This window comes from Drosophila rhopaloa, unplaced genomic scaffold, assembly GCF_018152115.1.
Source record: "Drosophila rhopaloa isolate 14029-0021.01 unplaced genomic scaffold, ASM1815211v1 contig_115, whole genome shotgun sequence".
In the NCBI taxonomy this organism is placed as follows: Eukaryota; Metazoa; Arthropoda; class Insecta; order Diptera; family Drosophilidae; genus Drosophila; species Drosophila rhopaloa.
This window is the reverse complement of record NW_025334990.1, coordinates 1,187,398-1,214,160: the sequence shown is the minus strand read 5'-3', so window position 1 is coordinate 1,214,160 and position 26,763 is coordinate 1,187,398. Positions and strand designations below refer to the sequence as shown.

Below are 26,763 nucleotides of genomic sequence, written 5' to 3'. Positions count from 1 at the left end.
TTTAAAAGAAGTTTATTTTTATTTTGCTATTTTTATTAAATATACAAATTTTATTTATATTGTGTTCTTTCTTTTTAATTGCCATTTTGCTTCTTTTTTGTATCCAGAATACAAACCTAATTTTAGTGAAGTTTGTTGTTGGTTTCATTTTTTTTGCTTTTGTTTTGTTCATAAAAGTATGCTTACACATTTAACGTTTTAAACTTTCACTTAAATTTAAAATTCTTATGTTGCTGAATTTGAATAATGTGTAAAACAAGAACAACGCTGTGATTAACTTAAATGTTTGGGCCTGTCTTGAATTTAAGGAAATTCATCGAACAAAATGTAATAAATCGGAAGTAGAATGGGGGAGCTCAAAAAAATCGGAAATGCTATAGAGTAGCTATACAAGGTTTGGGTGTAAAAAGCCACAAAATGTCGGGGTATACATTGGGATATCAACTAGACTTAGGCACTAATCTAACAAAAGTGTGGCTGGCGGTATTCAGCAGAAAGGCTTTATAAGTATAATCAATTCGTTAACTAAATAGAAAATAACAAGCACTATCGAAAATACAATTAATTATACGGGGAAGAGGCCTCATGATATGGTTACAACTTTGTGTGGCGCTAGGCCCGGGCTCAAAGCGTCGTGTACATTTGTTTTCTTTTGTTTCCGTTTGTGATGCATGACCCGACCCAAGCTCAAATCAATCATCTACAATATAGGGGTCTCTCGCGGTTTACATAGATATCATATGTATGAATAAATGTTGGATTGTTTTGATTATACATCAACGTACGTATTTGTGTAGTGTTGCATTTATAACTCGTATGGTAAATGTTAAATAAGCATAAAATTTGTTCGAAAGTTGCTTGTGGTCTGCCATTATTTTAGCTGCTTATACTAATATATATGTTTCATATAATTTATATATATTTATTATTTATAGGTTTTAATTTAATTCTTGCTCTTGCTTTGCTTAGGTGCTACTATGTATATGTCTGAATTTATTTATGTATACATGCTTGTTTATTTGATGTATTTTGTAAATGATTACATTTTATACACGTATCATAGCGCCGGTCGGATTAGAAATTCTGAGCTCTTTCCGCTCTAATCTTTATGTTATTGCTCTTAATTTCAAAAAAATATGTGGATTGCCCTATCTACAACTCCTCGCGTCCCACACATCCACCCTCCCCCTACACTTACAATCTAAGCGAACTTGTTCCGTATTCCGTTTCCTGTTTTCGGTTGTTTCTTCAATGAAAAACATCGCCTCTCTTGGCTGGCTCTGTCCACCAGCGATGGTGGTGATGGTGGTTCGGCTGCTGTGCTTGCTGCTGATGATGCTTCGACTGTCAATCGTTCTTCACTGGGTAGTAGATTAGATCCGGTTGCTGGCCATGCGGCGGCATTTGCTGCATCATGCCACCCATCATGGGCGGCAGCACACTCTTCGTATCGTCTCCCAGCATGGAATAGCCCACACCAACGCCTACTCCGACACCCACACCGACTCCAACTCCCGTGCGATCGTACACATTGCTGTGCGGAGCTGGCGGTGGCAGCAGATGCGGATGCAATGGCTGCTGCTGTTGCGGCTGCAGGCCATGTGGGTGGTAGGGTTGAAAGCTGTTTTGTTTCTGCTGCTCGCTGACCAGCTGGTCGCTCAGGTGCTGGTCATAGGCTCCTCCGTAAACGCTGCCTCCACTGCGCATCAAAGCGCTTGCATAGCTACCGGCGCCGTGATGTTGCTGCTGCGCCGCCTGTTGTTGCTGAGACGACGTCGTTTGTTGCTGCTGCATCAAGTCGAAATTGTACTCCATTGGCGCGGGATTTGTGTCAATGAGATTCGTGAGTATGCTGCCGATGTTATTATAGTTGTGGGGATCACTCGCATTCGCTTGAGCCTGGGCCTGTTGCTGCTGTTGCGCCGCCTGCTGCTGCTGCTGCTGCTGTTGTTGTTGTGGTTGTTGCTGCTGCTGTTGGAGATTGGCTGAACCCAGGCGCCGGCCACATATGCTGGAAGCTCATCAGATCACCAGCGAGGGTTGGATCTGGTTGCTGCGGTTGAGGGTGTTGTTGCGGCTGCTGCTGCTGGGGTTTGCTTACCGCTTGTTGCTGCTGCTGTGGAGAAGGCGGTACATTCATTGGAAGCCCTAGGAACTCGGCCGATTCCACTATATAGAATTTGTTATCTTTGAGCTCAACCTGTTGGTTGTTGGGTGGATTGCCAAAGTTCATGTTGCCCCAAGAGTCGGTTGCCTGTTGTTGCAAGAATTGCTGCTGCTGTTGCTGCTGTTGTTGTTGTTGTTGTACTGGAGCAGGTTGTGGCGACTGCAGTCTCGCATGCTGTGGGGAATGCGATGGTTGTTGATGCTGCAATTGTTGGGCCGCAGGATGATGATGTAACGGCGATCGCTGGTTGTGGCGATGTTGCTGCTGCATCATCAGCTGGTGTTGATGGTGCATCGGGGGCATGTGGTGAGGGGAGCTGAAGTGTTGCTGCGGCTGCTGTTGTTGCAGTTGCGAGGGATGCGGAGGATGTGGACTCTGAGGCGTGTGACTCCTCATGTGTTGCTGCTGTTGGGCAAGATGATGTTGTTGTTGTTGCTGCTGCTGAGGCTGTTGCTGTTGCTGTTGTTGCTGATAATGGCTAATCAGTTGATGCTGCTGATAGGCACCAGCTGCCGGATTCGACTCAAAGTGAAATTGCCCATCCTGCCCGAAGCTATTCATGCGCTGCAGATGCAACTCTCCGGGTGCAACTCTCGGCTGTGGAGGAGGAGGCTGCTGCTGTTGTTGTTGTGTCGGCGGCGGCGTTGGATGTTGCTGATGCAAAGCATTCTGAGGCTGCTGCTGTCCTGGCTGCTGTTTCTCCGCATTAAAGCTCTGATTGTACATGGAATTCTGCTGAGATTCGCTGGTTGACACCGAATGCTGCGACGTGGACGCCGTGGAGGATTGCGAACTGTTGCTGCTGACCATGGCCGCATTGAACTGATCCTGCTGCAGGCAACCCGGAGTCGTCGATACTGGCGGTGGCGGAGTCGGCGTGGCCGCGGCGCCCTTTTGCTGTTGCTGCTGGGAGGATGCTACTGCTGCGGCGGCGGCTGCTGCCTGCGCTTTCGCCTTACTGGTCACTGCTTTTTTGGTAGCTTTCACAGGCGGAGGACCTGGCATATCCGGCAAGCTACCCATTTCGGCTGGAAAGAAAATAGTATATATTTATTTTTAAGTCCATAGGAAGTTCTTCATGTCCATACCTTCTTCGTTTGCTTTGGGAAAGCGCTGCTTTCCCTTCTTAGGAGGCGGCGGCTCGTTTCCGTGCATTGTCTGCTTGTGGCGCACCAGATGCGTTTTCCACTTGAACGTCTGAAAGGGCAACAATATACATCATTAGGCGTGTGTAATTGTAGTTTTTCTTTAAATATTTTTCTTTTAATAAATTAACAAAGAAATGGTGCTTAGTAAGCTCGTTTTCAAAATTGTGAAAACTTGTATACCATACAAAATGGACGTCTATTGATGAAAGATTCGATTAATTTGTATATTAAAATTTATTAACATAACGAATGAAAATTGAAACTTGCGTTTTTTTTTAAATTCTACCCTAATTTAAGTTTTTAAAACTGGTCAAAATAAAAAATGTCCAATGGTTTGAAAAATTAAGTTTCTAAATTGACGGTTACTTTTACGTTCCATAAGCAGATTTATAGAATATATATGTAAATATATGTTACCCCAAATGTAGTATTCTAGAGCCTTTAAATAAAAATATAAATATATGTAAGGTCTACCTGATCGCAGTAGTTGCAGCAGTGCGGCCTTTCCTCCGAGTGCGACGGCAGATGCCGCTGGAGAGACTTGGCCGATCCGAAGCGCTTGCCGCACAGCGTACACTTGCATTCGGATACGTCCACGTGGGCGTTACTGTAGTGCTCCTTGAGCGCGGGATATGTGAAGTAGGACGAGCCGCACAGGTCGCACACGTAGGGCCTTTTGATCTCGGTGTGCAGCTGCACGTGACGCTCCAGGTTGGCCTTCAGCGTGAAGCGGTTATGGCAAATGTGGCACTCGAAGAAGTTGTCGCGCTTGTGTACGCGGATGATGTGTTGGTACAGGGCGTTCTTCGACTGAAACTCCTCGCCGCACACCTCGCAGATGGCCCCATCGGCCTTGTGGCCCGTTTCCTCGAAGTGTTGCTGCAGTTTCTTTTGCGGAAACTTTAGCCCGCACTCGCCGCAGGGAAAGGCTGCAAAATAAATGAGGTTAGTCGACAGTTCAAAAGGTTTAAGGCAAGACTGATGCTGATTCCAAGGAACTCCGCCGGAGAACTTGGTGAAATTTACATTCACGGCGACTCACTTTTGATTTCCTTCTTGTTGTGCGACTCCACGTGGGCGTGGAACTGCTGCTTGCGTGAGTACGACTCCCCGCACGTCTCGCACACGAACGGAAACTCCTTCACATGCATGGTCCGGTTATGGTGTATTATTTCCTGAAAATGTATCAAATTAATAATGCAAGTTTTAATAAGTAAATTTGCTTATAGCTTGATAAAGTTATTTTTGTTTAAAATGGCTTTTAAAGCATTAAATGGCTTTTTAACTACTGATTTTTCTGCATCTAAGTTGTCAAGTTACCTCCAGCGTATTTCCATTTCGCTGACCGCAGTCGTGGCAGAAACCCGGATGCATCTTGTAGTGGTCCAGCAAGGACTTGCGCTTGCGATACGACTTGGGGCACAGCAGGCAGTTATAGCTGGGCTTGTCCTTCTTGCTGCCAGGTGTCTGACCCCCACTGCCTCCACTGCCGCTGCCGTGCTGCGAGGGCGGCGCCTGCAGGGAGGTGCTGCTGCTGCTGCCGCCGTCGATCAATTGCTGCTTGGCCGCGTCCATCTCGTCCATGTCGTGGTCCAAGTCGTCGTCGTCCTCGTCCGGCGACAGGTCATTGTCGTCCAACTCCAGGGAGGAGTTCAGTTGACCGCTGACGGGGGAGTGTCGCCCAAATTCGATAAGGCAGCCAGGGCTGGCATTTGACGACTGCCCATCATTGAGGTCCCGTGTTGTGGGAAATCCTCCGACATCATCATCATCTGCCGCTGTTGGTGTGGCAGGGCCACATGCTGCTGCTGTTGCTGCATCATGCCGCCCATCATTGATAGGGGATTATTGCTTGAGTTGTAGAGCTTTTGCTGCTGGTGCATCTGAATCTCGCTGGCGTGGACAGAACTGCCGCCCGGCATGATGACGTTGGGATTGCCATGAGGCTGCCCGCCCTTTGGGTCCCTGTTCTCCAAGGGCATGGACATGGGCAAGTGGAGAGATGGTTTCATAGACGCCACCAACTGATCCTGCGCCTGCAGCGTCAGTTGCGGGCGGTGGAGACTGCCATTGTTGCTATTGTTGTTATTATTGTTGCTGATGCTATTGCTTGACGTAAGGCCGTTGATCACAAGATTTGCGCTGCTGCTGCTACTTCTGAGAATAAAGAAACCACAGGATAAGCAATAAGTCTATTAAACCAGGAATAGTTTTACACTTCTCAGAAAAAAGTATAGGCATCTATTGAGAAAGTAATGCAGAAATACAAGGAAATGTTACCATTTCCCAACATAAAAAAAGTGTGATAACTCTGAGAATTTAACTTAAACATTAAATATACACCAAATTTTAAAGACTAAATAAAAACTAAAAATTTGGACAAAAATATCAGTAATAGTTTTCATTCGATACGAGAAGTTCATTATGCCTTTTACAGACTTTGTTATATTATAAAACTTTGAAAAAACTAAGTTGTACATATTTTTCAAATATTTTGGGCATCTGTTATTATTTTGAGAAACGAGTAACTCAATGAAGAGTAAACTGAATATTAGGAAAATAAACATTTTTTCTGAAGAATTAGATAAAAATTAGACTTACAGGTGATGCGAATGATGACTATTGTTCTCCAGGATCACCCCGCTGATGCCATTCCCATTACCGCCACTCCCGCTACCGCTGCTGCTGCTGTTGCTGCTGTGTCCGCTGGCGCTGTTCACACTGCCCAAGGCACTGCCGGCGCCAGCCAGCATGTCATCGATCTCGGGTTCCATCTCCAGACCATCGATCAGACGTCCCGCGCCTACACCCTCGTCAATGAACTCCTCGAACTTCATAATCTCTTGGGCAGCCGATGACAGCTGCGATTCCGTTTCCGACTCCAGTTCGGAGTCGCCAAACGAGATGGCAGGCAGCTGCTGCTGCCGCTGGATCTCCTCCAGATGCTGCTGCTGCTGCTGAATCTCCTCCAGGTGCTGCTGTTCTTGCTGGATCTCCTCATGATTCTGCTGCGGCTGCTGCTGAACCTCCTCATCCCGCAGCAGCTCGCTCTGCTTCATCAAGATGACCAACTGGCGACGTTCTCTCTGGCGTCGCCACTCCTCCAGCCGCTGTTCGCGCAGCTCCTTCAGCACCCGCGCTGAGGGCGTAGTACCCAGCAAGCGTCCGTTCACAACAAAGTTTTCGAAGAACTGCCGGAGGAAAGGCTTATGGTGCTGGCTGAGTGCCAGGCGGAGCAGAGCCCGGAACTGGGCCTTATAGGCCCGCTCGCTGAACTCGCCGGTACTGTGATGATACCTCATCGTGTACTGGCTGTCCTCGTGAAAGACGTAGCCCTCGCCCAGCCGGCTGTGCTCCTCTTTCCGTCGCACACTCGTCACGGTCAGGTGCATATTGTTGGTTCGCTTTCGCTTGACCAGCTTCCCATCGCTGCTGTTGCTGTTCGCCTCCTCGTCCTCGCCCTCGCCCAGCTGGTCCTCGTCCAAGAAGGTGGCCGCATATTTCCGCTTGACCAGCAGCGAAACGCCGGTCTGGATCAGGTCCAGCGGATCGCCGGGGCCCAGGGCCAGGGCGTCCACATTGTTGCCGGCATGGAACTGCAGGGAAGACGAGTTCTGGGTGTCCGCATCGTCGAGGAAGTCCTCCTCCTCCTCCTCGAGGCATAGGAACTCCTCCTTGCAGAGGATCTTCTCGAAGTTCTGGTTCAGATCCGTCGATCCCGCCTCCTCATCATCGTTCTCGCGCTTGATCTCCGCCTCGCAGCCAGGCTCCTTCTTCTCCTTCTTGGCGGTCAGCAGCAGCTGGAGCTGCTTCGTCCTCGCTAGCTCGTGCTGCTGCGCCTTTTCGCCAACTCCTCCTCCTGCCCCGCCGGTGTCATTGCCTGTAGCTATGTGACTGAACAGATTCCTGACGACTTGGTCGCAGGCCTCCGGGTACTTGCATTTAAGCGTCTGCAGCAAGAATTGAATAGCATCGCACCGCAATGCCGTGTTGAGGCTATCCAGTAGATTTAGTGATTGATCCACCTGAAAAATAATTAAATTCATTAGAAATTATTTAATTTGTTCAATTGTTTGAAATATAGTAAATATTAAAAACTAAGTTTTGTAGCGAAGTTTAAATACAAATTTAGTTTTAACAAACTTTGGCTGGTCGACATTATTTCCAGGAAAAGAAAAGGATATAGTCGTCCTATTTTGATAAACATACATAAATAAAAATTCCTTCCCTAAAAGTATAAAAAAACATATATTCATTGGTGCGTAACCCACACATATAGATGTACACACAACTCCTTTTTTATCCATTACAAAAGAAACACCTAATGTCATAAAAAATGTTGTCCGCATTATATTCAAAAATCATTACTTTTTTTTTAATATAAAATTTGTTTAATAAATTCCATCATAGTTCTGCCTTTTAGGAGCATATTATTAAAATAACCAAATCATATATTAAGATTTTAATATTACAAATTGGGTTTTCTAAGAAATTTATTGCACGCGTTAACATAGTTTTTATTTATTTACAGCGAAATGCCATGATGAATTTTAATGGAAGATCCTTTATGTTGATGGAAATTTTTAATCACTTTTAAAGCTTCAAAACAGATTTAAGCATGTATTTAATAATATACTAATCTTGAATAATAATTAAAATTTGTAGTATTATTGTATTTTTTTTTCTTACAAACTTATAATTATAATAAATATTAAATAATTATTAAATATTATAAATAATAAATATATCAAATGCTTCAACTCCGAATCTATGTGACGTCTCCATATAAGTGCGGCAACTGCGTTTGGACAAACTATTTATTTTCTCTTGTTAATCTACAAAGTATTCATTCCAAGTTATGCGTGCTATATACGGTTATCTAAACTGGGTTGTCTTCTTTGACTTTTTGTTTTAAGCCCACTGTGCTTAAATTATTGCGCTAGTGGAAAATAAATTACCAACTTCCGCTTCAAGCCGCCCATTTCCACGGGAAAAACAACAACAAACTGCGGAATGTAGCGGGTGGGAATGACTGGTAGGGTTGCCACCTTAATACGGGATATATGTTAGTCCCGCTAAAGGCCCAATTAGAATCGTCATTTGTTTCAATTAAGCGGCCGAACTCTCTCGCAAACACACCACACATACACGCTTTTAGAAATAACTGTCGTCAAACACAATTACTGATTATTATTTTCCAAACAATTTAATGCAATTAGAACGAGAGTGGGGGAGGAGGAAAAAGTGAGAATCGAGAGAGGTGGACCGCGCGCTTCAATGAAACGTAGACAGCACGGCGACAGCGACGCTAGCAGCGATGCCCGCGCAAGCGATTAGCACAACGCAAACACACACAGAGAAACAGCGAGCGAAGATGGCGAAAAATAGAAAAGAAAAACAAAAACAGCAACAGCGGAGGCAGAGGCAGAGGCAGAGAAATTAAAACAGCGCACAATTTGTGCTACTTTTTCCCATTCCACAATGTTGCTATTATGTATATATGTATGTTTTGTACGGCGTGTGACTGTGTTTGTGTATTTGCAGCGATTTGTAGTTGTTACAAACACAATGTGGGGCTGCTCTCTTCCCTCTCTTCTCTCCTAACCCATCCACCCACTGTGCAAGAGGAAGAGAAAAAGGGGGGAAATGGGTGGCGAAAGAAGGAGAAGAGGGGGAGTAAAAGTAAACGACGTCGCAACCCTGAAATGCTCTAAACGCCTTTGAACACACTACCTTTTCACAGATTAATGTTAAGAACTATTCTCAGATTTTTAAAAAATCATAAGATAATTTATTGTAATTTTTTGACGACTGATATTAAATGTAATACAAGGATAACCTTAAAAAGGCATTGGTTTAGTTTTTATGTAATTCAAAAATATATATCTTTCGAATAATATTTTGTATCTGATAGCTGTCGCAATAGTACTCTTTCAAAATAGTATTTTTATACCTTAGAATAAGATTTAACGCTTTTTGTCATAATTAAGTTAAACTATGGTCTTTTCAGATATTTTAAGCACAAGGATTTTGATTTTGTCGATATGTTTTTTTGTCGAATCTTAATATAAAATAAAGTTTAAGTTTCCAAATAATCCAGTTTCTAATTATTTGCTTCAGTGAGCTGGTTATAAAGTTTTTTTTACGCTGGTCAGCTGTTTTCAACTATTTAGCGATTTAGTCGACTAAGGAATAAAAAAGAAAAAGAATTTTAAAAATCTAATTTAATATGATAACTTAAGTTAATTTAACTGAGTCCGCAAGCGGTATGGAAACAGAAAGACAACCGATATATTAGGGTATGTATTTTGTATTTTATTGCTGAATAATATATAGGGTCGGAAATTTCTCCTCTACGGCGTTACAAACTCCTGATGACTCCAAAATTATTAATATATTTTGCAACGGTACACAAATTATTAGTTTTTATCAAAATAAGGAACTTATGTATATCTTTATATTCTCATCTGCCTAAATAAAATTATGACCAATACTGCGAGGGTATAAAAACTACGGCGTACCGAAGCTAACTTCTATTTTGTATATTATTTTTGTGTTATATATATACATATATATTTTCTATTTTGCCAAAACAAATGTTTGATAAGTAACTTTTTGATGTATAGATATATTATACATCAAAAAGTTACTTATCAAACATTTGTTTTGGCAAAATAGTAAATATTTGCTGATATCGGATATCTCGTAGTATTTAGTGTTAGATCGAGTTAAGAGTTATCCTTGAAATTGTTTTATATATACAAAATATAACCAAAATAACATCGAATCAAATATTTGAAATGAAATGAAAAAAATTAATTAATTATGAAGTTGATTTTGAGGGGTTAGGCTGGCTACAAAGCGATTAAAGCAACAGCGAAATACTTTCTCCTAGTCAAACTGCTTTAAATCAATCAACTTGAAATATAAACAAAACGGTAATTCTTGACAAAAGATTTCGAATTTGGTATGCTAAGTGACAGTTACTACATATGTATATAATTTCCCCACTCTATCTATGTGGCAACGCTGGGGGCTGTGCGTTTTATTTGTCAATAAAGTTGTTGTAAATTTAGATTGCAGATAACGCAAACTTAATACAAGTACGAGCACATGGGCATGTAAGCATTTATAAACTTAACTCGTGTGTTTGTGGGGCAAGAGAAAATGAGAGAGCAGAAAATCGGGATAGAAAAGGTGGGAAAGAGCGCTTGAGAAAAGTACAATGCAAGAGAAAAGCAAATGCCATATTTAATTAGAATTTTTTGTGTTCTAATTAAATGTTAGTTGGTGTGCGAGTGAGTGTTTCGTTGTGTGCGTTTATGCTCGGATCTGTGTACATGAGAACTAAAAATACCCAAGTTGAAGATATTTTGTCTGGATTGGATTCGTTTTTTTCGGGAAATATCCCATGCAGGGTGTGGGCTGTTCGATAAGGGCATTTTTCGACTTGATTTATTCCGCTTTAGTTGCTGCACAGAAATATTTAGTTCGTTTGCAATTGTTATGTACCTGTTCATTTCTCACATAAAGACCCAAAGAGCTATCTTCAAAATACTTATGTACACATGAGCACATCCACACAAACGCTAGCACATATATATAGTGTTCAGATGGGTGAACTGTTAGAGACGGGGAGGTGGGGAGATGACGTTGACTGCATTTTTAGCAAAATTTATGTTATACATTTCGTACTTGCCATCTCCCTCGCACACACATTAAAGCTCTCAAAGTGGAACTCACACACACATGAACGTCCAAATAGTTGTACTAATCAAATAAAAATAGCATTTACATCGCCCTCTCTCTCTTTCCATTTTTTCAGAGTTTTATTAATGAAATTGGCACAGCAAAACACAGTGCAATCAATTCAAGTTTCAAGTGGAAGGGATGGAAAAACAACACACTCAATCCATGTCGTAAAGTCAATTAAGAGCGATTAAAACTTTAATTGTATTACTGCAAAGCAGAATTAATTAAAAAACACAAATAGTGTTCCAATTCAAACAGAATGGGAAAACTGAAATGGCTTTTTGCTCTGTGAGTTTTAATTATTTTCTACACCTAAAACGGTTAATTTAAATCTTATTGACTACTTTCTTCTCTCTTAATTACAACAACAAACTTGCTCCACTGTGCAGTGCTGTTTACTATTCTTCTTCTTCCACTTGTGCTTTGCTTCGTACATTCGTACTCGATTGCCCTATCTCACTCGCACCTGCATATGAAATGCCTCGAATTTATATGCATGCAAGAGGAAAAGAGAACTCCCCATTCACTCACCCTCCCTCTCTCACCTTCCTTTCCACTTCGCCCCATAAAACAACAACAACACACACACACATAAAAAGCAGGAGGGAGAGCAAGAAATACAATCAAACTCTTGCTCTTGGGGCTCAATTTGAGATTTGTTGTTGTTGCTGTTGGATTTTGTAGTATTTGTAGTTTTAGTATTTATGTAAATGTGCGCTTTGCTTGTGTGGCCAAAGTAAATGTAAATGTTGTTATAAACTAATAAAAATAAAAATAAATATTTTCTCGAAAATAACGAAGGAAAACAAAACAAAAGTGAATAATAGCAGTGATGAAATGGGTCGAAAAGTGGGGAGTCAAAATGGAAAGAGGGAAAGGGAGGGGGGCTACAATTCATTTTAGAGGCAAATAGAAAAAACAAAAATAACATTATGTGGCACTCAACGAAAGGGGGAAAGAAAGGGGGAGAAAGAGGGCGCAGAAGGAAAGAGGAGGTAAATGGAAATGGGAGTGGTATGGGTTTGCCTTTGAATAGGGATAGTGGGAGTGGGCGGGATGGAGCAAAAGACTCGGCGGAAGTTCACACAGACACGGAGTGTATGTGTATTTTTGTGGGTGGGTGGAAATTGTGCAAGAAGCGATTGTGGGGGCTCTAAATCAACGGAGCTTTTAAAATAATAAAGCAAACAGAAATAGAGGGAATTTTTGAGAACCACCCTTCTTCTGCCAGCTACACTCGCCAAAAAATACACTGCATTTTCTTTCGATTTAATTCGTTATTGGACCGCTTATTCCCGCTCAAACTCATTAGCTGCGTCTCTTTGTTTACTTCAGGTGCTTCGCAGTTCCAATTGGGAGGGGAGCAGACCGCGATTTGAATGGCAAAACTAAATTCAGTTTTATTTTAATCACAACGACCTTTTCACATTACAGCAACAACAATAAACAATAACAACGACTATAAAACAACAATAAATACGGCCAGTGCACACTGTACTTCATTTGTTATCTGTTCCTCCACCTCCTCCTCTTCTATCGCGCTCTCGCTACCGCTCTCTTCCTGGCCTACGCATTACACGTTGTTTTGCTGCTCTCTCAATTAGACAGTCGCAGTCACACGGAATGTAGACTGCTCACGCACACACACACCAGCTGCCAGTGTATGTGTACTTAATATGATGATGGGTAAGGGGAAAAGGAGACGGGGTAATGGTAAACATTATTTAATTACCAGTAATTTAAAATCCAACTGTGTAGTTTTGTTATCCATTTTGTTGTTGGCTTCTGCATTTGGCTGAATTTTATTTATACGTTTCACTCTCTCACACACACATTCACTCACACACACACGCGCACAGAATCTCACTCGCTCGCACACACACGGGTGCGGGTTTTTTTTTATTATTTCGATTTTTCTTTTAGCCCCTGCTTCGCGTTTCTTCTTTTGCTTCTTTGCTGTGGCTCAGCTCTTTTTTTGTGTTATTCCATTCTCCTCTCCTTTGCTTTTGGCTTTTCGTACGTCGCTCTCGCTGTATTGACACAACATTGAGAAATTCCCATTGGTTTTTTTTCACATTTTTACGCTTAATGGGGGAATTCGCAGATTTTGTTATTGCATAAAGCGAGAGCACAGGGAATATTTAACAACCTATTTAGCTCTAGGCTGCTTGCAACTTTCTGTGGCACACACACGCACGCACACACGCGCGCATGAAAAAATGTTTTCCAATCCTTCGTTTTCGCCACGCGTTTTACCCGCATTACTTTACTCGCTAATTACAAGGAAAGCCCTTCATAGAAACCGATGAACCGTTAGTTTAGCAAGTATAATTGAATCTTTTTTTTAACAGCAACAGCAAATAAAAAGCGACGGAATTTTTCTCAAAATGTTTTGTACGGTATTTTTTTAGTGACTGCCCGAGGTTAGCCATTTTTAGTTGTTTTTCGGGGCGAATGGCCAGCCCGCGGTTATCGATAGATCGTCCACCCCTATTGGGAGAATGGCCATCCCTATTGGCAGAATGATTGTGGTTTTTTTTGAAATTTTATTTCACATTCTCCGAATACAAAAATCAGGATAAACCCTTAATCAATAATTATGCATCCTTGGGATTACTTGGCCGGCTGCTTTGCCTGCTTCTCCTTTTTAGCAGCCTCAGCCTCCGCCTGCACCTTGTTGTATTTCTCGATCAGCTTCTCAACATCGGTCTTTTCCAAAACACTATAAACGGTGGCGTTGTCCACGCGCTGCAGCGTGGCCATCTCCACCTTTTCGGGGGTCAGCTTTGTGGTGTCCAGGGTCATGCTGAGCACCTTGACGGCCAGATCCTTGGCATCCTCCAACGTCAGCTTAACATTCTCCTTGTCCGCCAGCTCCTGTTTCAGCATGGAGATCGCTGCTCCGAAGTTGTTGCCAATGCAGGTGGCCTTCCATCCGCCATAGTTGCCACTCGGATCGGACTGGTACAGCTGGTAGCCGTACTTGTTGTCCCAGCCCATATAAAGCAGTGACACTCCAAAGGGACGCTTTCCGCCGTACTGCGTGTACGCCTGTTTGATGTCGCACAGGTGCGAAACCAGCTGCTCGCAGGGAATCACCTCGCCGTAGCTGAACTGGTAACGCTGGGCAATCAGACGGAGCTCCGCGGTCAGCACGTTGGCATCGGAAGTGATGCCCGCCACCGAGCAGACCATGTTCCTAAGGGATGAACAGGGTTTAGGTCAGTGGTACATTTTTAAACAAGTTTGTATGGAGGTAAAATACATATAGATATGTTCCATATGTAGGTCTCCAGGAAGTTAAAGTTTAAATGATATGTTAAATGATAATTTAAAGTCCCTGTAATAAATGTACAATATTCATATGAAGAGATTCAAGAACGAGTGCCAGTCGTTCTTTCTGTCTTACTGTTGCTTAATTTTACACCAACCGGTAGTAAAGTTTTGAAGTAGTAATACAACTTTTTCGGGATTTTATATAAAAAAACCAATGCGAAAGTTACAAGTTAAAAACCAAATATCCTGCACATTTTCAGTGCTCAAACAATAAAGGTGCAAAACAAAGCTTAATTGTTTAAAAGGCTTGGACAGAAGTGCAAATTTGAAATCTATTTGTGAATTATTATAGTTATAGTCAAACTTATATGGGTAATACAGGTACCCCCAACTGACTGAAATATTTGTTTCACTTTAAAAGAACTGCCTCTGGATGGCGTAAGAACTAACCTTCCAAAATAAGCAAGTATTTCAGGATTTTTCGGTTTAATGGAGGATTTCAATTCCTTTGGCTATGGAAAAAAAATATTTAAACAAGTGGAAAATAATTTGTATTACCTAGTAAACTAATTTAATGTGTTATTTTTAGTAAACATATCTTATTAAAATGTTTATAACAAAGTGGAAGCAAATTTAAGATCCGGTGTTCCAACATATTCTTGTGACTCGAACAAAGTTCACCAAATAGTGTAAGTACTATCACTATAAAACACTTTCAATAATCAATGTTCAATCAAAGAAATAGGTGTATACTGGCCCTTGGCCCCAATCCCCATAACTAGCCTTAGCCTTTTTTAGGCGGTAGAAATAAGAACATAACTAATTTAAAATATAACTATTAATTCCAATCTGGATGTTCTATCTCATTAGAGAAATGCACTTTTTGTAAATCTGTCTGTGCAGACTAATACAAAAATTACTACCTATTAGTATAATCAGAAGAATACTATCTCGGTGGCCAAACAAAATCCTCCGCATTATCTACTCCAGAAACTAGAATCACAACTCACTCATTCAGGCGGTAGATCTTCTCCGAGGGAATGGCGCTGTCCAGCAGTTTGTTTGTGCTGCGGCACTCTGCGGCCAACAGGATGCCGTCCTCGGCCAGGATGCCCAAGCAGGTTCCGGCATGGGAAATGGCCTCCATGGCGTACTCCACCTGGTACAAACGGCCCTCCGGCGAGAAGATCGTGGTGCGGGAATCATAGCGGCGCGCCTAACAAAATAAACAGAGTGCGTAAATTAGCACGTTCAGTATGCTTCGAAGGCCATGGGCCAGATGGTCTTGTTTGGACCAACACCGGTCGCCTGGCCCACTTACTTACCATTGTTAACGAATATACTAATTTACAAGTTTATTTTGCAAAACGAACAGAAATTACTTGTCATTCAGTGTAGGGTTGCCAGACAGAGTGCGTCCAAAAGCGGGACCAGGGCTGCTGAATCAAATTTTAGATGGCGTTAGGGTGTATTTTGAACTGTTGTGGTATTTTGGTTTCAGGATGAGAAAATATCATTCTATACAAAAATCGATAGTTATGCGATAGTAGTCGGATTCCACTGCAACACAATTCTACATGTCAAATGAAGGAGATTGTTTTTAATTTAATTGGTGATTTGAAAACATTTAAAGCGCAAAGTTCAATCATAATTTAGTTAATATAAAGTAAGGATTTCCGAACTGTTGAAATTTGATGTTGTTTCATTCAGCCTTCAAGCAATTCAATTAGGAAAACCCGTTACTTTAAGTTCACTTCTTTCAAATTTATCATGTGGTCGATTTCCAATTGCAAAAAATTTTGGGAAACGTTTTAAAATTCAGTAGTTTAATAGTAATTAAAAAACAATTTTTGTTTTTATTCCATTCATTCTAGCTGACGAACAGATTTCGTCGACCGAGTACTAGGCTTAACGGCCAACATCGCCAAAGTTTTGCCCAAAAGTATTATCACTAAAAGCGACGCTAAGAAGAATCGATAGTATCGATAGTCAATCAGCTTGTTTTGTTGTATTTTGAAAACATGGGGGATCTGCTCAGCGTATGTGCAATTACAATTTAATTAACTAATTTACGATTAATAAGAGATTTATTTCCAGAACTCGGAGTTTTTTAAAAAGCTGGGCGTGGACAGCTCGAACCAGTGGATTCTCTACGATGAGCAAATGGAAAAGTTCTTCAAGTTCCTGTCAGGGAACATCTCCGATGCAAATATCCTCACGGAGCGACAGGTCCTGGAGCGGGAGGAGATGCTCCGGCGGGGCGAGTGGCTACGTGAATCGGATCGGGAGCTGAAGCTGGCGCAGATCGAGTCGGAGAGTCCGGGTCTCCTGAATTACAAACAGCAAGATGTCGACGACTTGAATATGGGGATTGAGGCGACCGAGGAGGCGTCGAGGGATTATGCCACGCTTCTGGAGGACATGTTGTAAGGAAATTGCCTCCTAACTATGGGTTTTGTTCGCCCAATTTCACGGTTATATTTAGTTAAAAATAGTGGAAGTTGCTAGTTTGTTTTTGTTAAGTATAGTTAGAATTTGTAGATGGCGATCTGAATTCTAACTAGTATGAATTATGTGTCCTTCTTCCTGACTTCCAATTCGTTTCTCAAGCTAACTATAATTTAGTACACAAAACTTTTGTTGCATTTAAAGTTCTTTTAAACTACTAATGTAAGCCCAAAATTGCACACTCAAGTTACTCCAATATCATATTAACTCTCTATATGTTTATAAATTGACCTTATGGAGGGGGTTATAGTCCCAATTCTCTTAAACCTGCAATATAGACCTAATCTGATCTAGCTCTAGATTTTTGTTTAAAGTTCTACTTTCACGATTTCAATGCTTAGAAATTCTTTTCTTAATCAAACATTTACTAGAAAACATTTCCAGAAAATAGATCAAGATAGTTTTAGGAAATTAAATATTTTTTAGAATTTCTTAAGCCTAATCTCTAATTATTGGTTTACCTTAATTAATTAATACATTTATACATAAATTCCCTGCGCAGAAACACAAAGCACTCGATAAACAACCACCTTAACGAGGTAGAATGCGCTATTTCTGAGCTGCAAATCAAGGAGAAGGATCTGATAAGCGAGTGCCAGTCCAAGGCCAGGCAACTGGAAGAACTGCAGCGGGAGAACTGCCGACTGAGCGGCGAGGCCAAGAAGGCCTTCACAACGCAGCAGATGCCGCCGCTCTTTATGCACCAACTTCCTCTGGAACAGTATTTCCACAAGTGCGACTCTTTCATGCAATATTTTACCCTATATGTGAAGGAGAACTTCAAGATCCAAGACTACGATGAGTTCCAAAACGCAGAGGCAGACCTTTTACGTGAGAAGAGCAAGCTAGACAAATTGCAACTCGGGTAAGTTCCAAAAGCCAATGGCATAAGCAATGCGTGCAAATTGTTCTTACCTTTGCAGCATCCAGTATTATGCTCTATCCTACATCAAGACGAGGGCCAAAGCCAAGGCCACGCAGGCTCTGATAGACCAGCTGGACCTCGGCCAGATTCCCTGCCTTAGCTTGGGCGATATGGCACGAGAAATGAATGAACTGCAGCTGCTCAACGATCATCAGCTAAGCAACATACACGATACCCTCCTCAATGATCTTACCATTCACATTGAGCAACATACTCAGCGACGTATTGAGCTCGTTCTCTACGAGAACACCAAACTGAAGTTAGAGCGAGCTGTGCAACGTCACGAGAGCGATAAGAAGCTGACCAAAATTATATCGGATGCCTTGTCTAATGCGGAATTGTTGTGGATTGCGATTCAGCTGGATTGCGACAAGAAGCGCAACTGCCTGGACACTTCAGAGGAGCTGCGCAACCAAGCCCAGTCCACCTGCCAGAGGATTCAGACTATGCGCTCTATTAATGCCAGCCATCAGGGTATTTGTGCCCAGTTTGTCCAGGAGATTGCCAATCTGTTGTCAGCCCATCTTGGGCAGAATGTTAAGGCTACCGAGGCCAAGGCCTGTCTTTTTGAGTACGAAAAGTTCGGCCGTCTGCTTTCGTACTCTTTTCAGAGCATGCTCAATAGGAAGTCTTGTGTTACTGCCAGGGATCATCTGTCCGAATTGTAAGTTGAAATCTCCCTTCTTTTTGTCACTCATTAACTTCCTAATTTATTTTATAGAAAGCGCCTGGGTCAGACATTGCGTCCCTTTGTCTACGATTCTCCCATTGAGAAGCCTATGTTTGAGAATGTCCGGTATTTAAGCGCCATTTACAATATCACCCAGCAACAAAGTCGTCTTGACGAGGCCGTGCGATCCCTGCGCACGGATTTCCTGGAAAACGTCGCCGGGCGCATTGTAAGTTCACGTTTTAGTAGAAACATAACACCATCGCCTCAAAACAATCTTTTTTTGTCCACTTCAGGAGAGGGATAAACTGTGGCGTTATAGCGTGCTCCTATGGATATGGTTTCTCACTGAGCCGCAGCGCATGATATATGCAATCGATGAGGTGAAAAAGGCAGCTGCCGGTGTCATCCGCCCTGGAGGCGGTCTGCAGCGCAAATGAATTTAGTTGATAGGGAATTTGGTTGTAAATAAATTTTAAATTATTGCAAAATGTATACCATTTATGATTTTTTTTTTTTAATAACTAATAAATAGGGTGGCTTTAAAAATGTTATTTTTTATCCCTATACTGGTTTTGTATTAAAAATGGAGTCTGAGTTGTAAATGAGAGTGATGCATAATTGCTTCAAAGAGTAGTTTTAATTTATGTTAGGCCCTTACGCTTCACGTAAAATCTCTCTCGGGCTCCAATTTAAAAAATTTTAAATGGAAAAAATTAAACCCATTGGTGAAAAAAAACGTTTAAAAGAGGTATTTAAGTTGACCAGCGAAAGTAAAATAATAACAAGAAGAAACAAATGAAATGAAGCTTTGATACATAAAGTCTAAACTCGTCTGCAGTGTTTTTTGCTTATTTTAAATTCTAGACAATTATATGTAAACACATTAAACACTTTCAGTTTCATAACCAATTTTAGATTCGGGTTGACTAAACACCGGGCAAATTAAGACAATGTCCTCTTAAAGCAGTCTTCACGAGGTCCACCAAAGAGACACATTAATTGCAGGAGGCACGCGACGGCGTTTCCAAACGATTACCATTCAAATGTGGCCGAAGAGCAACAAGTAAGGCCATAAAACCTTGCTCGCCTAACCTACAGATTCACTTTCCGCCAAGACGAAGCCAGTTGGCCAGCGATTTGCCGGCCTCCCATTGGCTCAAAACGATTCGGCTGCCAGGACGAATTGCTCCGAGTTGGGGTCCTGCTTTATATAAAAGGACCAACAGTTCTGGCCGCTGGCTCATTCGATTAACGTGCTTCGGACAAGATTTCCCCTCTAATCCTTCGGTAATACAACTCGATTCGGTAAAGTGAAATGTTTAATCTTAAAAACTTTAAAAAAGTGTCCCTGCTCTTTAACAACATTACATTTTTGGAGCATTTTGTCTTTAATTTAAAGATGTGCCGAAAGAACCAAACACAGTTAACCATTTTCGAGCTTTAAGTGGATAATTATTCGCGCCTCATTACTCCTTATTGTAATTTGAATTAATTTCAAATTTCCATGGAACCCTTGAAAACTAAGTGCTGCGTGTGAATATTAAAGGTCTAGGAAGATTTTTGGGCCAAAGTAAACCATTAAATTAAATCAGTGAATGGATTCTCCTTTTTGTGATTAATTTTCATATTGAATTGTTTTTGAGATATTTTATGACTTAACTCCTATTTGGACAGTATTAAATCACTGCATTTAATCCTTTGTAGGAATAATAATTTAATTTTTAATGATTTTTGAAGTTTTGAATAATTTTAAGACAATTTTTTAATACTTTTTTGTGGACAGTTTTTTAGTGAAAGTGAAACGAATCTTAAAAATAGTACAAAAATCAATGTGTTTTCGTTGTTTGATCAAATGTATAAATAAGTAAAAATTTAGTACAGATTTAATTGATAATGGTTCGCTTCTATTGGATAGAATATTTCTCTTAATACAGTTACATAGTTGGGAACTCCTCAGAATGCACCTGCTTCGAATCAGCATCCACGTTTTCTTCCTATTGTCCACCGGTGCCTTCAGTGCCCATCCCAATCCCCGGCGCAATGAGATCTCCTGGGAAGACGTAAATAAGGATCTGAGTCTGGATTCCACGACATCGATGGCGGGGTATAATGGCAATGATACGGGGCCAGAGATAAAGATGTTCGAGAGGAGCAGGGAGGCCAAGTCCCAGCAACTTTCTAGGTACACTGAAGTGGGCGAAATGGGCCAAATGCGTGTCTACAATGTTGGGGTACTTATGGCTTCTCATTTGGGTAAGTGAGTCATTTGGTTCATGATTTGATGATGAACTGGCCATTGGCCATTACCAGATTCCCCATTCGATCTGGAACGTTGTGGACCGGCTGTGGATTTGGCCTTGGAAGAGATCAACAAGGTGTTTTTAAGGCCCCACAACATAACGCTATTGAAGAAGAAGGGCAGGTTAGTGGATCGACCTTTATTAGTTCTTAAGTGGGTATATTTATGTAGAAAGACTCTTTTAGTCTTATCAAAATTGGATGACAGTATTCTAGTTTATGCAGTTTATTTACAAAGTTTAGAACGTATCATAAGTTTGTAAGTTCACTTATACAATATATTATTATTAAGATTGTAATCAATAACCTGAAAGTAACTGTTGCTGAAGATAGCTTTAACCTTGTAAAATAATTTTAATTTAATTAAAATAGAATACCAATTCTGAAAATGTAGACCTATAAACCTATGTTTATAGACTAATTTAGGATTTAGGATTTCAGGATTATAAATGATTTTTAACGAAATATCTCTAAATACTGATTGAACAGACATCGTCGTATTTAAAACTTCTCCGAAGCTTGTTTTTCATATTTCACTTTCATTGCCAACCCATTGTTCCTCGTTTTAGTTACCCATCCTGCTCGGGTGCCCGGGCTCCAGGACTTGCTGCAGACATGCACTTCCAGGACGACGTAATCGCCTTCATTGGACCAGCCTGCGCCTTTGCCCTTGAGCCGGTTGCACGTCTAGCCGCCTATTGGAACACCCCCATCATCACCGGCATGGGGGATCAGGTGAGGATGGGACTGGATTCTCGAGTCGCGTGTCAGGCGACGCAGCACGCCGCATTCAATTATGTGGCCTCCGACCCCGTGGAATACGGAAACCCAAGCTTGAGCTTAATCCACATCCGGGCTCTATATCTGCCATCCCCCCACTCACAGCCAGAAGCAATCACATTTAGCCGTCTTAATTGTCGTGGTCGTACTCTTGACATTGGCAATTAAATGGTTTTCGGCTTGCTCTTTAATTTGCATTTAAGTTTTCCCGTGTTATTGACAAATGGCATTTCCCCTTCGCCCACCTGCTGCCAGCCCCCTTCTTCGGAGGGTGAGCTCACGGTGACTTCTGGAATCTTGGGAAGGATCCATAAGTGGAAAAACGAGAATACGGTAAGTATTTCATCATTGTTCTAAAGACACTTAAATGATTTAAAGAAAATCTTTACCCAGTCTTTTCCCTTTTGATAAGTAATACCTGCACATTTTATAAAACTCTATTATCCAACAAACTCAAAAAAAAACTTAAGGCCAATTTAATTTATTTAATGGAGTTTTGTTTGAGTCCACACCATTTGCCCGGCTTGAACCACTCCTGGCTTGAGCAACGGGCTACTAGCCCTCTCGATACTCTTATTCCTTGCAGGGCATGTTCAAGGACAAATCGAAGTACCCAACCCTTACCAGGATGTCCTACTGTCAGTGCCGGCTCATCCTCGTCTTTGCCAGCGTCTTTCGGCAGTTCCACTGGAAGCATGTGGCCCTTCTGGTGGACAGATCGGAGCTCTTCTCGTGGACAGTGGGCAAGAACCTGGAGTACGGACTGCGCCAGGAGGGGCTTCTGAGCTTTGTAAGGGAGCTCAACGGCAACGAAGAGGAGATCTACGAGAACTATCTTAGGGATGCCAGCATGTATGCAAGAGGTAAATTTGGGGCTTCATGAATACACACTTTGTATACCACTTTCTGGGTTTTGTGGTATCTTTTTAAACACTGGTCGATAAAAGTATTCGCTTGAAGACTTCGAGAAAAACACAAGGGTTTATAATTACAAATATGTATTTATAATTGTTCTGGCCCTAAACAATGATAGCCCAACAAAAATAAATGGCTACAATAAAAATTTTAAAAACTACTGAATATAGATTTGTATGACCTTGTGTTTTTTAAGTTTTGTAAAGCTTTTACAATTGTTTTTGTTAGTTTATAATGTTTTTAAAAACTTCAATGTTTGCTTGCACCCATTCAGATGAAGTTTTACTAATTTTCAACTAAATAGTTAATTGGAAATTTTGTTCAGTTCCGACAGACTTATTTGCATCAGATACAAAATCTTTTTATCAATTGGTTTGAGAAGTTAGATGCCTATCCTTGAGTTTTTACCTTCCTGATTGAAAATTAGTCAAAATAATGTAGTTTAGGCCCATTCCCATATAATCGTTTGATGATAAACTTTCCCTGCCTTCCACCTTGTTCAGTTGTCATCCTGTCAGTTCGCGGAGTTTTGGTGAGGAAATTCATGCTAGCGGCTCACAGTCTGGGCATGACCAACGGCGAGTGGGTCTTCCTGGACGTCGAGATCTTCCAGAGCGACTACTGGGGCGACAAGGGCTGGGAGATGAAGGATGAGCACGATGCTAAGGCCCGCAAGGCGTATGAGGCCCTCTTGCGGGTCAGCCTACTGCAGCCGACGAGTCCCAAGTTCCAGGACTTTGCAGACAATGTGCGGGAAAACGCTCTCTACGACTACAACTACACTTTCGGCGAGGGCGAGGAGGTGAACTTCTTCATCGGAGCCTTCTACGACGGCGTCTACCTGCTGGGAATGGCCTTGAATGAGACCCTCACCGAGGGGGGCGACATTCGAGATGGGGTAAACATCACGAGGCGAATGTGGAACCGCACCTTCGAGGGCATCACTGGGCACGTGCGAATCGACGATAACGGCGACCGGGATGCGGATTACTCCATTCTGGATCTGGATCCCATTAACGGGAAGTTTTCGGTTGTGGCCCACTACTCCGGCGTTCACAAGTGAGAAATTCAATTTAAATAGCAAAGGACATTTCCCAAAACTAGACCTCCTTTTTAAAGGGAATATGCAGCTGTCCATGGCAAGAAGATTCATTGGCCAGGTGGACGAGAGGAGCCTCCGCCGGATGTGCCTCCCTGTGGTTTCCTAGGAAATTCGACGGATTGCCTTGGAAATGGTAAGACACACCTAATAATATTATGGATTTATTTTATCACTTGCTAATTACAGTATCCACTATTATGTACACCTTATTTGGCTTGGGCCTCTTCTTGGGTCTCGTTTTTCTGGTTATTTGCCTTCTTCAAAAGTAAGTCACTAAAAATCAACTTTAAGAATAATATTAAGGATGAGCTGCATTATTTAGTCATGGTAATATTAAGATAAAACATCTTGTAAAATCATAGTAAGGGATTATTAACCATAATTAAGTGTTTGATTTTTTTCTTAAGTATCACCCTTTGGATTTTAACTATAATTTATATACACATTTTATTCAAGCCTTTAAATGTTCTTAGGGAAAAGATTGACTTTGAGAAATGTAATTTGGTCTTTAAATATATTTAAGTTTCATTCCTATCGCCAAAAAATGCAAAGGCCCTCTTGATGGTAGTTTTTATACCAGAAACCTTAAATTTTAAACCTATTTCACTATTTCAGGCAAATGAAGCTCAGCAAGGAGCTGAACAATATGTCTTGGCGCGTTCGACCCGACGACGTCCTGATCGAGATGGGAGGGATGTTCGGGTCCAAGGGCGGATTGCAGCGTCTGGATGTGGAGAACATCTCGCTGCAGCAGTTTGGGATCCACTCGGGCCGCGCCTCGATTGCCAGCTTCACCTCGCTGCCGCCGCAGGTGTACACCACCATCGGGCAGTTCAAGGGCGAGCGGGTGGCCATCAAGAAGGTGAACGTCAAGAAGGTGGATCTGACCCCGCAGCTGCTATGGGAGATTAAGCAGGCCCGGGACGTGAGCCACGAGAACACGGTGCGGTTCGTGGGTGCCTGCATCGACCTGCCCCGGCCAACGGTGCTCATCCTGACCGAATACTGCTCGAGGGGCAGCTTGAAGGATGTGCTGGAGAACGAGGCCATCGAACTGGACTGGAACTTCCGCATGTCACTCATCCACGACATCGTCAAGGGCATGAACTATCTGCACAACAGCGATGTTGCCGCCCACGGAAAGCTGAGGTCCTGCAATTGCCTTATCGACGGACGATTCGTCCTCAAAATCTCCGACTTTGGGCTGAGAACGCTGACTACACCCTCGGATTTTGTGCGGGATCAAAACTATTATCTGAGTGAGTCGGGCCATTTTGAATATACTTGTTTCCTTGGAATCCAAGGGTTTTGGAATTCTTTGGATATTGAAAGAACTAATTCTTCATATATCATATATTTTTAAGAATGATATGTTTATTACCGACCTGAATTTATAAGATTTTTAGAATTAGTCCTTTTTTATAAGATTCTTAGGTTAGGAACTCTTTGGATATTGAAAGAACTAATTCTTCTTTCAATATCCAAAGAGTTCCTAACCTAAGAATCTTATAAAAAGGACTAATTCTAAAAATCTTATAAATTCATATCGGTAATAAACATATCATTCTTAAAAATATATCCTTCCTAGTAGATTACGAGAAAAATTGAGAAGCTTATTTTTGTATTGTGTTTAAATTGGCTTTTGCTTTGTTTACACTGTTACAATTGTATAGTAAGCCTAATAATTGCTGCAAGAGCATACGACTCGATAATATTAAAAAACTCAAAAATAACAATTTACTCGCCAGTTAATAATTAAAAACGCCATATTCCAAATTATAGGTTCATTTTTAAAATAATATTTTTGGGGCCAAACTCGGAATCTTAACCCCATAATTTAATCTTATTTCTTCTGGTTCAGAGCTTCTGTGGATCGCCCCCGAGCTCCTGCCACTGACGTCCATTCCGGGCTGCTGTCCAGCCACGCAGCGTGGCGATGTCTACTCGTTTGGCATAATTCTGGAGGAGATTGTAAACCGAGGCGGACCGTACCAGGAGGCTCGGCAGCAGATGGATGTGCATACGATCTTGCACAAAGTGCGGCAGTGCAACGGATTCCGGCCGCTTATCCGGGAACGCGAATGTCCGCCGGATCTGCTAGAACTGATGGAGAAGTGCTGGGCGGACAACCAAGAGGAAAGGCCCACGTTTTCCACGATCCGCAGTAATATTCGCACCATAATGAAGTGAGTGTCCTTGTAAGAGAGTTACCTATCATGTATGTATTTATGATTGTCGCCAAACTAATTAAGGGGCTTCTGTGAAAATCTGATGGATGATCTACTAAACCGCATGGAACAGTATGCCAATAATTTGGAGAGCCTCGTCGAGGAGAAAACGCGCCAGTTAAGCCTGGAAAAACAGCGCACCGAGGAGCTGCTCTACCAGATCCTGCCGCGTCCTGTGGCCCAGCAACTCATGGCCGGCGATCTCGTCGAGCCGGAGGAGTTCAGCAGCGTGACCATATACTTCAGTGACATCGTTGGCTTCACGGAACTCTGTGCCCGCAGTAGTCCCATGGATGTGGTGAACTTCCTGAACGATCTGTACAGCACCTTCGACCGGATCATTGGATTCTACGATGTGTACAAGGTAGAGACTATTGGAGATGCATATCTAGTGGTCTCTGGACTGCCAGAGCCCAATGGGGATAAGCATGCCCGCGAGATTGCTCTGATGGCGCTGGACATTCTGCAGGCCGTCAGTTCCTTCAATCTGCGCCATAAGCCGGAGTACAAGATCCAGATTCGAATAGGGATGCATTCGGGATCAGTTTGCGCCGGCGTCGTCGGCAAGAAGATGCCGCATTACTGCCTCTTCGGGGACACGGTCAACACGGCGTCGAGGATGGAGAGCACCGGACAGCCCGGCAAGATTCACGTCTCCTCGGCCACCAAGGCCATCCTGGATAAGTTCGGAACCTTCCAGATGGAGCATCGCGGCGATGTGGAGCTGAAGGGCAAGGGCACGGTCACCACCTACTGGCTAAATAGCACCACCGAAGGCGAGGCTCGACCACCCACTCCCCAGATCCTCGCCACCGACGAGGTGCCCTTCCCATTGCTTTTCGCCGGCATGGGAAAGTAATCTTCTGAATGCCTTGCAAATCCTTATTAAAATCGATCTCTTTCAAATCAGTATTACAGTACTACAGGGGTTTCACACAAACCTCTTCCAACCAAAGTCCTCTTAAAAATAAAACATTCCAATACTTAAACT

The 26,763-nt window shown here is 42.3% G+C and overlaps 4 protein-coding genes across 5 annotated transcripts; 2 read left to right on the top strand and 2 right to left on the bottom strand.

The window, feature by feature from the left end:
• Positions 1-51: 51 nt before the first annotated feature.
• LOC108044903 lies at positions 52-13,489 on the bottom strand. The gene is given in 9 exon segments (XM_044461156.1): positions 52-1,977; positions 1,979-3,195; positions 3,256-3,364; positions 3,790-4,244; positions 4,358-4,490; positions 4,636-4,985; positions 4,988-5,472; positions 5,917-7,340; positions 12,800-13,489. Coding segments are annotated over 9 exon segments (4,842 nt in total). The 5' UTR covers positions 12,839-13,489; the 3' UTR covers positions 52-1,347.
• Positions 13,490-13,593: 104 nt separating this feature from the next.
• On the bottom strand, positions 13,594-15,798 carry LOC108052416 (proteasome subunit alpha type-4). The gene is made up of 3 exons (XM_017134812.1): positions 15,669-15,798; positions 15,354-15,559; positions 13,594-14,266 (listed from the first exon to the last, which is right to left on the bottom strand). The coding sequence occupies exons 1-3, from the start codon at positions 15,669-15,671 to the stop codon at positions 13,681-13,683; spliced, it is 795 nt and encodes a 264-aa protein (XP_016990301.1). The 5' UTR covers positions 15,672-15,798; the 3' UTR covers positions 13,594-13,680.
• Positions 15,799-16,345: 547 nt separating this feature from the next.
• LOC108052417 (augmin complex subunit dgt3) lies at positions 16,346-18,941 on the top strand. The gene is made up of 6 exons (XM_017134813.2): positions 16,346-16,382; positions 16,441-16,769; positions 17,354-17,716; positions 17,775-18,440; positions 18,498-18,675; positions 18,743-18,941. Exons 1-6 carry the CDS (start codon positions 16,365-16,367, stop codon positions 18,884-18,886), a joined length of 1,698 nt encoding a protein of 565 aa, XP_016990302.2. The 5' UTR covers positions 16,346-16,364; the 3' UTR covers positions 18,887-18,941.
• A 1,466-nt stretch (positions 18,942-20,407) lies between these two features.
• LOC108052415 (atrial natriuretic peptide receptor 1) lies at positions 20,408-26,631 on the top strand. Of its 2 annotated transcripts, XM_044461965.1 has the most exons (11): positions 20,408-20,702; positions 20,760-20,871; positions 21,317-21,482; positions 21,783-21,860; positions 22,114-22,390; positions 22,946-23,501; positions 23,562-23,677; positions 23,731-23,809; positions 24,160-24,803; positions 25,406-25,730; positions 25,797-26,631. In XM_044461965.1, exons 1-11 carry the CDS (start codon positions 20,408-20,410, stop codon positions 26,629-26,631), a joined length of 3,483 nt encoding a protein of 1,160 aa, XP_044317900.1. The 2 variants fall into 2 exon arrangements, with proteins under 2 accessions (XP_044317900.1, XP_044317901.1); XM_044461966.1 differs by lacking the exons at positions 23,562-23,677; positions 23,731-23,809.
• Positions 26,632-26,763: the final 132 nt, after the last annotated feature.